Consider the following 13,714-nt stretch of genomic DNA (forward strand, 5'->3'; position numbering starts at 1 on the left):
GGGAGGCAGTGCCATGGCAGTCATGCCCATGACTCCAGGCTGCCTGCTTGGGACAGGCTCTCCTCTGAGCTCTTGGATGGCAGAAGGCTAGACTTCGTGACTGGGGGTGCCCTGGATTGTGCAGTGTAGAGCAAGTATGGGGAGTCCTGTCAGCCTAAGACCTGAGTTGGTGGCATGCCCTCTGCTCAGCCACCCTGGGCTCCATGGCTCTCAGAAATTGCAGTTCTCACTGATGTGTCCTGACCCTGCCACCATGCTGCTGCCAGACCTTGATCCCAGCCCCCTGCACTCCAGACTCCCTCAGAGGCCCAGCATATGTTCAAAGTCACTGTGTGAGCTACCCCTAGCTCCACAGTCCCGATTTTGCACTTTTGTCCCCACACTGAACAGCTGGCACAGCAGGTAATTCCCCTGCCCAGGGTGTCTACCACTGTTCGCCATACAGGCCAGGTCCTTGGGGAAGGGGCAGTCTGGTAGGCCTAGTGTCTAATACAGCACCCAGCATGGGAGGGGCCTGTGCCCACTTGCTGACTGAATGAATGGGTGAGAAAACAGACGGGTGAACCCTGTAACTAGACAGGTTCACAAGGAGCTTGACACATGCTACTTAAGTCCTCATTCCTGAGCCACTAAGAAAGCCATAGCTCCTGCTCAAGGGGGAGGGCCACAGTAGCGGCCACACTTAGGGAGAGTACTTCTACCTGCCTACCCACCCACCTGCCTACCTGCCTGCCCACCTGTCCATCTCTCTGTCTACAAGTCACACACGGGGGTCCAGCTCCTGAGCACCCAGTATTGCTCTAGGAACATGAATATGTGGGTTCCCTCATGTCCTGGGTGTCCTCACCCCCCAAGTCCCTAATGGTTGTGTGAAGAAGCAGCTCCTTACCATCCCACCTGGAAGTGGTGTTCGGTCCTCCAGCTGGAAAAAAAAAAGGCAAGGATTATTCCTGCAGCCTCTGCCTGGCCACACCAAAATGGCCCAGGATGGCCCTGCCACCTGCCACCCTTGCCCTCCTGCACGTGTATCATGGGCCTCACTGGTGTCTGCCCTCGAGGCTGGAACAGACTCCTCGAAGTCAGGACTATGGCTACATCCCAGCGCTTACGATAGTGCCTGGTACCCAGTGGGCACCTGTAGCCTCTTCCCATCTGCAAAGGGCACCACAGGGTCTGAGCTCAGCCATGGGGCCGTAATGGGAAGGCAGGAGGGGTTCTAAAGAGTTCAGGGGCTGCAGTGATGCACAGATCAACTCTAAGTCCTCGGTGCCAAAGGAGGTCCCTGGACAGAATGGGCTGCTTCGGGGCAGAGGGCTGGCCTCCACCCATCCTCACATTTGGCACACAAAGAAGGCTGTGTCCAGCTCAGACTGCAGCCCTGGCTGGTTCTGAGGTTCCAAGAGAGCAGACACCAGAGCTAACCTCATCCTCAGCAGTCGAGCAACCCCTGGTGTGCCAAGGACCCAGTGTCCAGCAGCCACATGTAGTCAAGGCTCCTCGAGGGTACCCATTTCATCCCAGTCGTGTTTACGACACACTGTGCAGAAAGGCAGTCAGCTTCCACACAGTCTAGGGCCATGCTACAGTATCACACAGCTCTCTACAGACTTGAGATGGGCCTGATGTCCATCCTTATTAGCCAGCCTCGTCTCCCTAACAGGAGAGAGTGTGCACAACTTCTGCGTGTGCCACCTGTCTGTAAGCACTTACAACCTGACCGCCTGGGGCCTAGCAGCAGATCCCCACAGGGGCAACACTTTGTTTACCTTACAGGTGTAGAGTATCACTTCAAACCTCAAACTGCTCAAAAATATAGCTTACTACTTAAGGGGAAAAGTTTAAAGATAAAAGTATGAGAAGCACTGCTGGGGCCACTCAGTGGTCAGTGGTTAACGTGGCTGGATTTCACATGGCTCACTACACAGTTTGAGTCCTGGACTTGGCAGTATGAGACATGGGCACATACAGAATTTCAAAGGGAGAACGGAAAAGGTATTTCAGCATGGACATCCCCCACGGCAGGGGGACTTTATCTCATGCACATGCTTTTATTCTCTCTGGTGGGTACATGTACTCTCTAGCAAATTATAAAAGAGTTTGGAAGCATTGTTGATTCTTCATCTTGACCTTGCTGTGGGGCAGTGGAGGGTGGGGTATCTGCCCAGGGTCAAAGGTCTCTGTCATCCTGCAGCTCTGCCTGGCACCTCCATATCCTACCCACCCACACGTTCACAAGTGCATGGAGAGTGCCGCCCAGAGAACTCACCAGGACCTTCCGGAATCCATTCCGGACACGGACAAAGAGCTCCTCCCTCTCTGCCACGAAGAGCAGCCAGCCCTCAGGCACCTCATGCACCTTGCCCAGCATGGCCTGGTACGAGGCCCAGATCCTCACCTGCTGGAACCCAAACCCACAGGCAGCATCCAGGTCTCAGTGGATAGAGGGAGGGAGGTCGGGATGCAGGGAGCCAGAAGCAGGGAGGGGGGGCAGGGGTGGCAACTCAAGAGATTATGGGTAGGGAGAGCAGGCGGGGAGGCAGCTGGACACGGACAACCTGCTGTGGGATACATCTGCTTAGTTGCTAGGACGTGGGTGGCTCTGTCCTGCCACCTGGAAGAGGCTATCCCAGGACATGGGGAGGCAGGCTCAGGGTGAAATATCCATGTCCCCTATGGGCTCTGTGGGACGCCAGCCCCTCAGCCACCTCCACGCAGTGGCCATGGGGAGTCCATCCTGGTCCTCCCAGCCACCATTTTGACTCTGGAAACTGCATTTCAGGGCTTCCTGGGCACTTGCCCAAGGGGACAGGGCTGGCTCAGCCCTGAATCCCGAGGGTCGAGGGTCGGCAGAAGAAGCCCCACTCTGGCTCTCTAGGGGGTTGGGGTAGGGAGAGCCAGATAGGTGGGGCTGCAGAGCTGCCTGAGGCTGAGGGGAGGAGCCTAGCCACCCAATACTTACCCCTGAGGAGGCGCCCATGGCTCCAGGAGGCCCTGGAGGGCCAGGAGGGCCTGGAGGCCCAGGGACACTGATGGCTGCAAGATAGAAACCATAGTGGAACATGCGGCCACACGGGGACCACAGGTGGGCCAGCATCTACCCAGGGCTACTCCTTGCTTCACTTACTCTGTCTGTGAGGGCCAGGAAACGAAGGGGGTCCTGGAGGGCCGGGGGGCCCAGGAGGGCCCTGGCGTCCCTCATAACCAATGCCAGGGGGTCCCTGAGGTCCAGGTGGGCCGGGCTGACCTCGGATGCTCTCTCCCTTGGGACCCTAGGGACAGCAACAAAACATACTCCATCGTGGCCTAGACCCCAGGTTGGGGACGAGAAGTCTGAGCCAGGGCTTCACATGCTGTGAACCCCTGTGGCCAGCAGTCACCGTTTGCTGGGAATGCCATCCCAGAGTATAGACTGAACAGCCCAGAGGTCCCTGGGGACCTTGGACAGATGCTGGGGCCCATGGCCCTTGGAGTTTTGGGGACAGATGAGGTTCTGGACCCAAAGTCCTTTCCAGAGACCAGGCACAGGGTGGATGAACACAACACTGCAGAGAGCAGGCCGAAGCCAGCTGGGTAGGGTGTTCCGGATCAGTATGCCCTGGAGGGCCTGCTGTGTGTCCCACACAGTGGCAAAGAGAAAAAGGAGGCTGCCCAGGCAGCTGAGGTTGCAGAGCATAGCCTTGATTCCTATATGCAGGCTCCCTCCCTCCAACCCACATCCCCTACCCTGGACACAGCTCTGCTCACAACTGGGCTGCCTACAGGCCAGCCCTGGGGTCAGACTTACCGGAATCCCAGGGTAGCCCGGGGGGCCTGGAGGGCCAGGGGGGCCAGGCACACTTGAGCTGAAGAAGCCACCGCCACCAGGCTCCCCCCTTTCCCCTTTCTGTCCAGTGTCCCCTCGTTCTCCCTTCTCCCCCTGTGGACAGAAACACCTGCCTGAGAAGGCCCGCACTCATGGCTGGACAGGGAAGGTAGGCAGGAAATTGACGCCCGCAAACCATAGGGGAGGACTCTCAGCCTTCCCAGGCCACGGCAAGGAACCGGGAGCTTCTGGAAGTTTTTGGTGAGCTTTTGGAAGTTTCCGCAAGATAGGGCCAGGGATAATGAATGCTCTGAGCACTTGCTGGGGCTTGAATGGCTTCGTGGCTTGCCCACAATGAATGACCATGCTCACATGGTCCCCCAACCCAGACTTGCTCACGGACATCACCAACCTTCATCTCAGCCTCCAAGTGAAGCAGGTCAATCGGGAACTGCCCTACAGGATGGGATGGAGGCAGGAGGGGGGGAAGGAGAGAATGGGGGGAGAGAGAGAGAGAAATGACCTTTCGGACACTCAGGACTCCGCTTATAGCCCCTCCCACCCAAGTCTCATGCCTTTCGGAAACACGTTTCTCTGTGTAGAGATTCTGTATATCCTATGTTTATTCCTAATTAACTGACATATTTTGATGTTTCTATTCATGACGCCTTCTCAAAAAAATTTCTTTCATGAGAGAAGCACTCTCAACAGGGTCTAACCCGGCACCCCTCCCAACCCGCCAGGAGCCTGGGTGCACAGCTGACATGCACAGGTCTGCAGGGCAATAAGCCCACCACCCTCTGGATGGGCCAGTGTCACTCAGCGGTGCCATGCCCCACCACCGTGCTGGCCCATCAGAATTCCATTCCCAATTGTGTGTAACCCTCGTATCTAATGATCGTGGTGAATTTATTAATTCTGACACTTCTTCTATAGATCCTTGACTATTTACATTAAAAAGAAGCGGGGGGGGGGGGGGAGGGGGCCAGCCAGTGGCATGGTTAAGATGGCTGGATCCTGAAAGAAATGGAGAATGAATTGCAGTGTGGCCATCCGTCATGGGGATGCTTTCTTGTTTCCCTCCGTCTCTCTCCAGAGGGTGCATGTGCCCTCTGACAAACTAAAGGAAAAAAAAGCTGGGGAGTCAGCAGTTAGTGTAATGGCTATGTCGCTAGACTCCCACGTAGTCGACCGCGGTTCGCGTCCCGGACCCAGTGGCTTAAAACTCACGCCGGGCACGTGTGCGTGCGTGCCCAAGATCCCGAGAGGAGAATGGAGGAGAAGGAACTGCGACGTGACCATCCCCCCTGGGGGGTGATTTCTTGCTTTCTGTCTCTATGTCTCTGTCTGTCTGGAGAGCGCACGCGCCCTGTAGCGAAAACCTCTCCAAAAAAAAAAAAAAGAAAGAAAGAAAAAAAAAAAAAGCTGTGGGAACAGCAGGTTTATTTCTTCCTCCCAAGTGTCTTTCCTGTCTCTTCCTTGCGTCCCGCGTGCTGAGCAGGACCCTCGACACTGCCCACCAGGCCACAAAACACCCCTGGGGGCTTTCCCAGTGCTTCTTTCTCTTTTCCTAATCAGTCTTGATAGAAATGTATGCAAACTGTTAGCTCTATCAAGTTTTATTTTTTTATATCTTGAGGGTCTGTTATCAGATGTGTGGAAATTTAGCATTACAGGAGTTTCCTGGTGGACTACTCTTCTATCATGACAAACACTTCTTTATTTCTGGCAATGTTTCTTCACTCAAGGGTAATTTGTTTGAATATCCACATACCCCAACACACCACACACCCCCACATATGGACACCTCCCACATACCACACCCCCAAAACACTGCACACATACACCCACAAATCCACATACCACACCCCAACACACCACACACACATATATATAGACACACACATCCACATACCACTCTCCAATATACTACACACATACACCCACACCAACACACCACATGCACACCCACATACCACTCCCCAATATGCTACACACGTGCACCCACACCAACACACCACACGCACACCCACATACCACTCTCCAGTATGCTACACACATGCACCCACACCAACACACCACACGCACACCCACATACCACTCTCCAGTATGCTACACACATGCACCCACACCAACACACCACACGCACACCCACATACCACTCCCCAATATGCTACACACATGCACCCACACCAACACGGCACACGCACACCCACATACCACTCCCCAGTATACTACACACATGCACCCACACCAACACACTACACATACACATATATGGACACACATACCACATCCCAACACACTGCACACATATACCCACTCCACACATACACACATACCCCAGCATGCCACACCCTAACACACCTACACTGCACACCAACACTCTCACGCACACACACCCAGTTTCCCTTCCCACTGCACTTTCCAGTCTGGGTTTGGGCTAGATCCACTGCTCAGCTCCCTGTTCCCCATTACTCCACCTGTGTGTTCCATCCCCTCCCTTACTACTGCCTTTGCCTCCACATCTTTTCCTTTTGGTTTTCACATGTCTGTGTGTGAGCTCGCTGCCTTCTGTCCTCAGCCCTTCCTTAAGGTCATGGCAGGTGTTCCTGACTTCAGTCCAATGGGGTATCTCACGCCTCAGCCTGGGTGGGGTCTCATCCCTGGTTGCCGCCTGAACTGCTCTCCCTCCTGTGCTCTGGCTGCCTTGAGACCATTCCCAGCCTTCTGCCTGCTCATTCTTGCCAAGAAAACCACGTTGGTCTGCGTGTAAATCCCATAGGGGACTTGTCCTCAGCTCTGGAAAGGCTGGCCACTCTGCTTTTGAACGCTGCTACCACTGGTGCCCTCTTTGGCTCTCTAGTGACGTGTGTGTCCCCTTCTCTATGCACTGCCTGCCCCTCCCATACCTCTGCCTAGATGTCTGCTGGTTTCGGCTGTCTCACCTGCCTGGTTGCACACAGCATTCCTGATCCCAACTGTTCCATTTTTGGCCCTAGGAGTAAACTCCACCCTCCTCTGAACTTGCCAGCTGACATCTCCCATTTTTGTCACTTTGTGAGCACAAAGGCATCACTTTGTGAGCACAACGACCAGGCTGACACCAGATCTGACACCAGCCAGCTGGGCTCTGTGAGCCTGCCTGCGCTGGTCCTCCTTCTGGCCTGTGGCCTGCCTGGTCACTCTGCCCACCTTTTCTCCAGCAGGCCCTGGCTTAATGTGCGGATGGTGGACAACAGCCCCCGTCTGCTTCCCAGGATCCGTTGTGCCCCAGGCAGGCTTTCAAGATAACTGACTGGCTGAGCCTCCACCTGCAGATCCACTCCTCAACCACAGCAGAGCATCGCCCTGCCCCACCTCCTGGGAGGGCCCTGCTGGTTCTCAGAGTAAAGGGACACCTGCTGCCTGTATCGGTGCTCTGGGTTTCTGCCCTGCTGCTCCCAGACACCTCCAGCTTCATCAGCTTTCCTGGACAGGCTTAGGCAGGCTTGGATGCCAGCCTATCCATCTGCAGTGCAGTAGAATTCAGCAGGGACCTCTTACTGTCCACAGGGAAGAGAGTTCATGCCTGGAAGACCCTATTACGTGCAGCCCTGGACAGAGGGCTCCAGTGCCAACCCCACCCCAAGTGCTCTTTGTGACCAACCACGGGTGTGGGCATCATAGGACCCCAATGCATGGGGATTTCCTGTCTCCCCTGGGAGGTGCCTACTTGGGTCTAACACCGGGTTCCTCAGGAGTGGGGTGATGAGGAAATCTTGCTAGGCTGCTGGCCTGCAGCATTTCTGGGCCCTGGTCCTGAGGTGTGAGGCAGCAGGCATCCCTGACTCCAGGCTCCCTAATGGTTCTGTGAGCCAGGAAAGAATTTCCTTCTTCCAGGAAGGTAAGATGGTAATTCCCACACACCAAGGTCCCAGACCCATCTAAGGGCTCTGGATGCTGGTCCATGGGGCTGGCCACACAGCCCAGCAAGCTTACCTGGTGGTCCGGGTGGGCCCACTTCTCCTTTGTCACCTTTTGCTCCAGGAGGCCCCTGGTACCCTGGAGGAGCAGATACCCTAGGGTTCATCAATGAATGCCCAGCAAGAGCCCCTGCCCTGTGCACACCTCCCCTGTAAGCCCCTCCCCTTCTATGAGCCCCTCTCCCTGGAAGCCTCATCTCTCCAGGGAGCCCTCCTCCCTCTGGGAGCCCCTCTCCCTCTGGGAGCACTCACCTGGCAGTCCTGGAGGCCCAGGGCGTCCTGACTCCACAAAGGCCTACAAGAATGGGCCAAGAGTGGGGAGACGGTGCTCTGGAGACCAAGGCCACCTCCCACCTAGAGGCCCTCAAGCCCAGAAGCCCTGGCCCCTATGTGTACCACTCCAGCATGGGGAGAGGGAAGGGAGGGACCAGGAGCCACAGTGGGCCTGGTCCTCACAGTCACAGGCCTTGCTAGGCTACAAGCCTCTGGGCTCAGATGCTGGGGGCCATGGCAGGCCTAGAGCACCCCTTGCAGGCCTTCCTACCCACTACCCTCCAGGCAGCCAACTCAAGGAAGCACGGGGTGCAGTGGCCAGCCAAGGGAAGGAAGGCGGCAGCCTTTCCTCAGGGCTCTGTGTAAGGAAGCATGGCAAGACTACAGGAGCAGCAACTGCTGTGGCTACTTACGTTGCTGTCATAGACAGGAGTCCCAGGAGGGCCTGGGGGTCCTGGAGGGCCTGGGGGTCCGGGCATTCCCTGCAGGGGGGAACAAAAAGCTAGTCATCAGGCCCACAGCCGGGCCGCGGGCAGTGCGTCAGTGCAGGTGAGAGCATTTCTTTGCGTCCATGGAATCAGAAAGCTGGTTGTGACTGACATATGTCTGCACTCAGCATCGGCTGCCTGTGGACAGGGACTGGGCCTCCCTATGTCCTCAGGGAGGAGGGGACTGACTGCCATGTCCACCCCTTGATTATCCTCAGTAAATCCGTGCCCGTCCAGGAGGCAGTCCCCAAGCCCTGACCTCTGTCCATTTGCTTACTTATCTGGCACGACGCAGCAGATGACTCGGGCTGTCTGCAGGCATAAGGCACCCTGAAACGGTGCCCTGGGTGAGGTGTAGCCTCAGGTAGGCCTGAGTTTATGCCTCTTTCCCCTGGCACCACCTGGCTGGCTGTCCCTATGATGTCCCCAGTAGCCTTCTGACTGTGGCCAGGGAGGAAGTAGGTCCTGGCAAGGAGGTTCGGCAGAACGAGACCTGCAGTTTGCTGCTCCCGGCTCAGGGCCAGGAAGACAGCCTTGGCCCACTTGTAAGGTCAAAGCCCAGAACAAAGCTGAGAGCCTGTCTTTTTCCCTGAGACACATGTGACATATCATCCACAGATCGTTACTCAAAGCCCTGCCGAACTAGTCAGCTCTCAATTCCCGGCACTGAGAGCGAGGCTTAGCTCCTAAGAAGGAGCCAGGCCTGATGAAGAACCAATGGTGACAAAAACCCTGGCAGTGGGAATGGCCTGCAATGTCCTTGGCATTCAGGGCCATGGTGTCACCCCACCATGGAGTGACAGGCGAGGGCAGGCGAGGGCCAGGGGCACCATGTTGCAGGTGAGCTTGGCAGGGCCAGGCTGCATCGGGGGAACTCCTGAGTCTGGCAGGGCCAGGCTGCATCGGGGGATCTCCTGAGTCTGGGAGAGAACAATTGGGAAATGCCCATCTTACGGACCTTACCAAATGAACCCCGGCCCTTCAGAGAGCTGAGTTACAAGTGACCGTGAGTATAACACGCTGTTGAGCAGAGACCACTCTGGGAAGGGGGCCTACCAGAATATGCAGCCACAGATACTGAGAAAGCCACACTGGCTTGAGTCGTGTATGTGTGTGTGCACACATGTGTACAAGTGTGCATATGTGTGCGTGTCTATGAGTGTGTAGAAGTGTGCAAGTGTATGTTATGTCTATGAATTTGCCTACATACACGTGTACACACTTATGACTATGATTATGTGCTTTCATGAAAGCACTTGTGTTCATATGTGCATTGTTGGGCATGCTGATCCTGACATGCACAGGCACATGTGTATCAGCTGCCTTCATACACATGCATGTGTATGAGGACCAGTGCAGCATGGCCACACCACTGGGCTACTCTGAAGCAGCCACTGACAGAGGAACCGTGGGACCCAAGGCCCCAGCCAGGCTGTTCAGGGTCCTAAGTGTCCTGGCCTCCTGGCCATCCCGCCCACCCGGGACTGCCCCTTGCAGAATGCTTACCCTCATGCTGAATCCAGTGCTGGCATCTCCTGGCTCCCCTTTCTCTCCTTTTAATCCATTCATGCCAGGGCGGCCCTGGGGTAGAATACCATTGGGGGACCTGATGGGCACCGGCCTAAGAGGCCCCATCATTCCCCGCTGGGCTTGGCCCCTGTCCTTGGGAAGCTCTGACCAGCCTGCTCTGGCCTTTCCACCCCTTCTCCCTGCTCAAGGTCCTTCCTGGGGGTGGGGGGGGTGACAGTCCCCACCAGGGCCCTCCAGGGCTGGGTCTCCATATCAGGTCCAGGGCATTCCCTTGGTCATGTGGGAGGAGCCTGCTCAGGCAGTGCTGGTGCTGGGAGTGTGAGGGGTGGCACCCCCTCCCTCTGACCTGACCCCATGGGCAAAGCTGCTACCCACAGAGTACTGCATCCTGACCAGACCCCGCTCTCACCGGCCGTCCAGGGAAGCCGATCTCTCCCTTGTACCCAGGCCGTCCGTATGGACCCTGCAGAGGAGGAGTCACGCTCAGTGAGCAGAGGGGCCCCAAGGCCAGGAGGTGACCCCCTTTTAAAACTTCCCCCACATGGCCCAGAAGAGCAGCTGGGACATAAACCCAGTCCCCACAGCTCAGCAGCCCTGCAAGGTGACAGTGTCCTTGCAAACCACAGCCCATGAGTCCTCTGCAGAGGTCCTACTCACCGGGGGTCCTCGGAAGCCTGGCTCTCCCTGAACAGAAACCAGAAGGCACCGTCAGGTGGTCTTTCCCCCCGCAACACCCGAAGGCCCCTTGAGTGTCCCTGTGACCTCCTGACACCCTGGGCAGCACTCAGGGCCACAGATACCAGGGGAAGCAGGAAAGGTCAGTGGGGGAGGGCCCTGGAATAGGGTTTAGGTCTGGGTCAGGCATGAACCGTCCACACCTGGCACCCTGAGGCATGGAGCCCTGCCCATGCAGTGCCCAGCTGAAGTCACCTGGGTCCCTCTGACTTGTGAAACCAGGCAGAGCCAGCAGGGTCCCCTCAGGGTCTGATATCCAATGACCCTTGCCCACTCCCAGACTAAGCTGGAGGGCTTTGGGCACCCACAGAAGACCTGAGAGATCACCCCTACAGCCACTTGATCTGGTCTAGCTCTTCCTCAGGTCCCACAGAGAAGCCTACTAGGACCCAGGGCACAGGCCCTTCATAGAACCCACTCCTAACCTGGACCTGCTCACACCCCTGCAGGCACCACGGGGGTCAAGGTGGGGTGGCCACAGCAGGCAGGGCATAAGAGTTGGGTGGGTCTGGGGCATCTCATCACCTGCAGCACTGTAGCCCACTGGGTCCTCAGCCTCTCTGCAGGGTGGGCTCAGGCAACAGGGGCAGGGGAAAGGCCTGCATGGTCACATCAGCTCTGAGCAGGCAGGTACGCCAACGTGGAGAGGAGAGATAGCAGACAGGGAGGGGCGACGAGGGCCTAGACTACAGGAGGCTCCAGAACCCTGCTCAGGAAGGCTTAGGCACATCAAAGTTGACTTCTCTTGGTAAGACAACCCCCTGCAGCGGTGTCTTCACCCCACCTGCCCTCACCTTGGCTCCTTTCTGGGCGAGGGCCAGAGCTCTGCCATCAGGACTGAAGATACTGCCAGGTTCACCCTTTTCACCCTAGAATGGCAGGGGTCAGGGGGTGGGCAGAGAAAGTAGCCTCACAAACACAGGTGTCCCCCCCATCCCATCCCCAGGGCCTCACACCGAAGACCCAAGAATAGGCACATATTAAGGCAGGGCCTTTGTCCTTCCAGAGGGGCCTATAATCTGGACCTTGCAGTTCAGGGCCCTCTCATGGAAACATAGGACAGCCCAGCTTAGAACTTGTCACTCCTTCTGCTCAAAGAGTGACATCTTTGGTTGCCCTGGGGCTCCTGGGAGAACAGGACTATCCTTGGGTCACAAAGGGGGACTGTCCCCTCAAAAGTGCATCTCAGTGCTAGCTATGGTTGGGGCATGAGCCTGTGGGCTCTGGTCTCTGCCAAATGCCAGGAGCCAGCACTCCTTACCTTGGGTCCCGGGAAGCCCCGCTCGCCTTTGGAGCCCAGGTCACCCTTCGGCCCAGCAGGTCCCTAGAAAGGAGACCAGGTAGAAATGAGGGGTCCAGTGTCTCCAGTCCTGATGCTCACACCCTGCCCCATGCTGCTCTCTGCTGACACACTGGTCCCACATGGTCCTGACCATTACAGGCAGAGAGGGCCCTGGCTAGGTCCCCACATGAGACCCCCTACAAGGCCCTGGCTGCTGCCCCTCATCCTTGCTGAGTCCACCTGGTACTCTTGCCAACATCCTGCTAAAATCCTTTCCTCGAGGATAGTGACTGTCCTACCCCAGTTCTAACAAGGCCCACCCAGCTCAGTTGTTTTGTGCACATAGAGAAGACCTCTCCCCAGCAGCCAGGTCCACCACCCTGCAGTGAGGCCACTTACAGGAAAGCCTGCGTACCCCTGCCGGCCCTGCAAAGGAAAGACAACATCAGCCTCAGGTCTCCGAGGTTCAGCAAACACCAGGCTTTCCACTAAGCCACTCCTGGACACTCCAGGATTCACTCCAGTCCATCCCAGACCCATCCTCAGATCCACCGCAATCCACCCGCTGATCTACCCAGCTCCACCCCTAAATCCACACCAATCAACCCACAGATCTACTCGGATTTACCTGTAGGTCTACCCGCAGATCTGCCCAGATCCACCCCCAGATCCATTCAGACATACCCCTAGACCCACCCACAGATGCAGCCTGATTCACCCGTAGGAGTTTCCTAGAAACGAGACGCACATACCTCGGGTCCTGGCACACTGGCCACTGCGCTCTGTTAGGAGTAGACAGAAACGAGAAAGCAAGAGATGAAAATGACATTTAGAACAAATTCAGCTCTCACTGTACTACTGCTGTGTAACCAGCAAAACCTCACCAGTGTGACATTAAAAGGAAACATGGCTTTCCACTCTCCTGTCTCGCCTGAAAGCCTCTCAGGTGACAGGACATTACTTCCTAGGGACCTCACTTTGTGAAGTGGGGCTGGGAGGGGACATGTCTGCACCGGGAGCCAGGGCACATGCAGACAAGCTACTGGCAGCTATGCCGGCCAAGACACCCAGCAGCCTTGGTGCTGTGGGTGGAAGGCTCTGGTCCGACACCGCCCTTGGCCAAAGAATAAGGGAAGTCTATACTTTTCCCATGAGGCCGGTGCATGGGCTACTGCTGTGTAGGGGTTAAGTGTCAAAGACAGCTAGTGACCCAGATGGAGCCTTAAAATCCTTTCTCTTCAGGCCACTCAAACCGCCCCCTCCAGAGTGCAGGCTCCTGTGTGCAGCTCTGACCAGGCCAGCCTCTCTGGCCCTCACTTGGAGGTCACAACATGGCCACATCAGGAGCTGGAGGAGTGTTGTTTGGGCACAGGGAGCATCCACCATGCAGTGTCCTTACGTCCTTCTCTGACACGTAGACCACAGGTCCAGGGGGTCCAGGGGGCCCGGGGAGGCCTGGATGCCCCACTCCGTCCTTCCCTGGGTCACCCTAGAAGAGAATGTCCAGTGTCCAGCGCATCCTTATGGCTGTGAAGGGCCTGGGGAAGGTACCAAGGACAGTGCCCAAGAGCCCCCTCATGGCAGGGCAGGCTCCAATCAGGGACTGCCACACCCCACACACAGCCACACCCCCTCCCCC

At 56.7% G+C, this 13,714-nt stretch overlaps 1 protein-coding gene across 1 annotated transcript in view; it reads right to left on the reverse strand.

Annotated features, from left to right (window-relative positions):
* The window catches only part of COL18A1 (collagen type XVIII alpha 1 chain), a 69,685-nt gene that overhangs the window by 3,225 nt on the left and 52,746 nt on the right, over nt 1-13,714 (reverse strand). The window contains exons 23-39 of the mRNA XM_014584527.1: nt 13,475-13,564; nt 12,828-12,857; nt 12,475-12,501; nt 12,055-12,117; nt 11,588-11,662; nt 10,716-10,742; nt 10,468-10,521; nt 10,035-10,109; nt 8,454-8,522; nt 8,020-8,062; nt 7,784-7,846; nt 4,215-4,258; nt 3,785-3,916; nt 3,125-3,269; nt 2,960-3,033; nt 2,267-2,398; nt 890-922 (exon numbers count right to left, since the gene is read on the reverse strand). Coding sequence (XP_014440013.1) covers nt 890-922; nt 2,267-2,398; nt 2,960-3,033; nt 3,125-3,269; nt 3,785-3,916; nt 4,215-4,258; nt 7,784-7,846; nt 8,020-8,062; nt 8,454-8,522; nt 10,035-10,109; nt 10,468-10,521; nt 10,716-10,742; nt 11,588-11,662; nt 12,055-12,117; nt 12,475-12,501; nt 12,828-12,857; nt 13,475-13,564 — 1,176 coding nt within the window. The remainder of the gene's footprint in view (nt 1-889; nt 923-2,266; nt 2,399-2,959; nt 3,034-3,124; nt 3,270-3,784; nt 3,917-4,214; nt 4,259-7,783; nt 7,847-8,019; nt 8,063-8,453; nt 8,523-10,034; nt 10,110-10,467; nt 10,522-10,715; nt 10,743-11,587; nt 11,663-12,054; nt 12,118-12,474; nt 12,502-12,827; nt 12,858-13,474; nt 13,565-13,714) is intronic.

This window comes from Tupaia chinensis, unplaced genomic scaffold, assembly GCF_000334495.1.
Source record: "Tupaia chinensis unplaced genomic scaffold, TupChi_1.0 Scaffold147038_1, whole genome shotgun sequence".
NCBI lineage: Eukaryota > Metazoa > Chordata > Mammalia > Scandentia > Tupaiidae > Tupaia > Tupaia belangeri.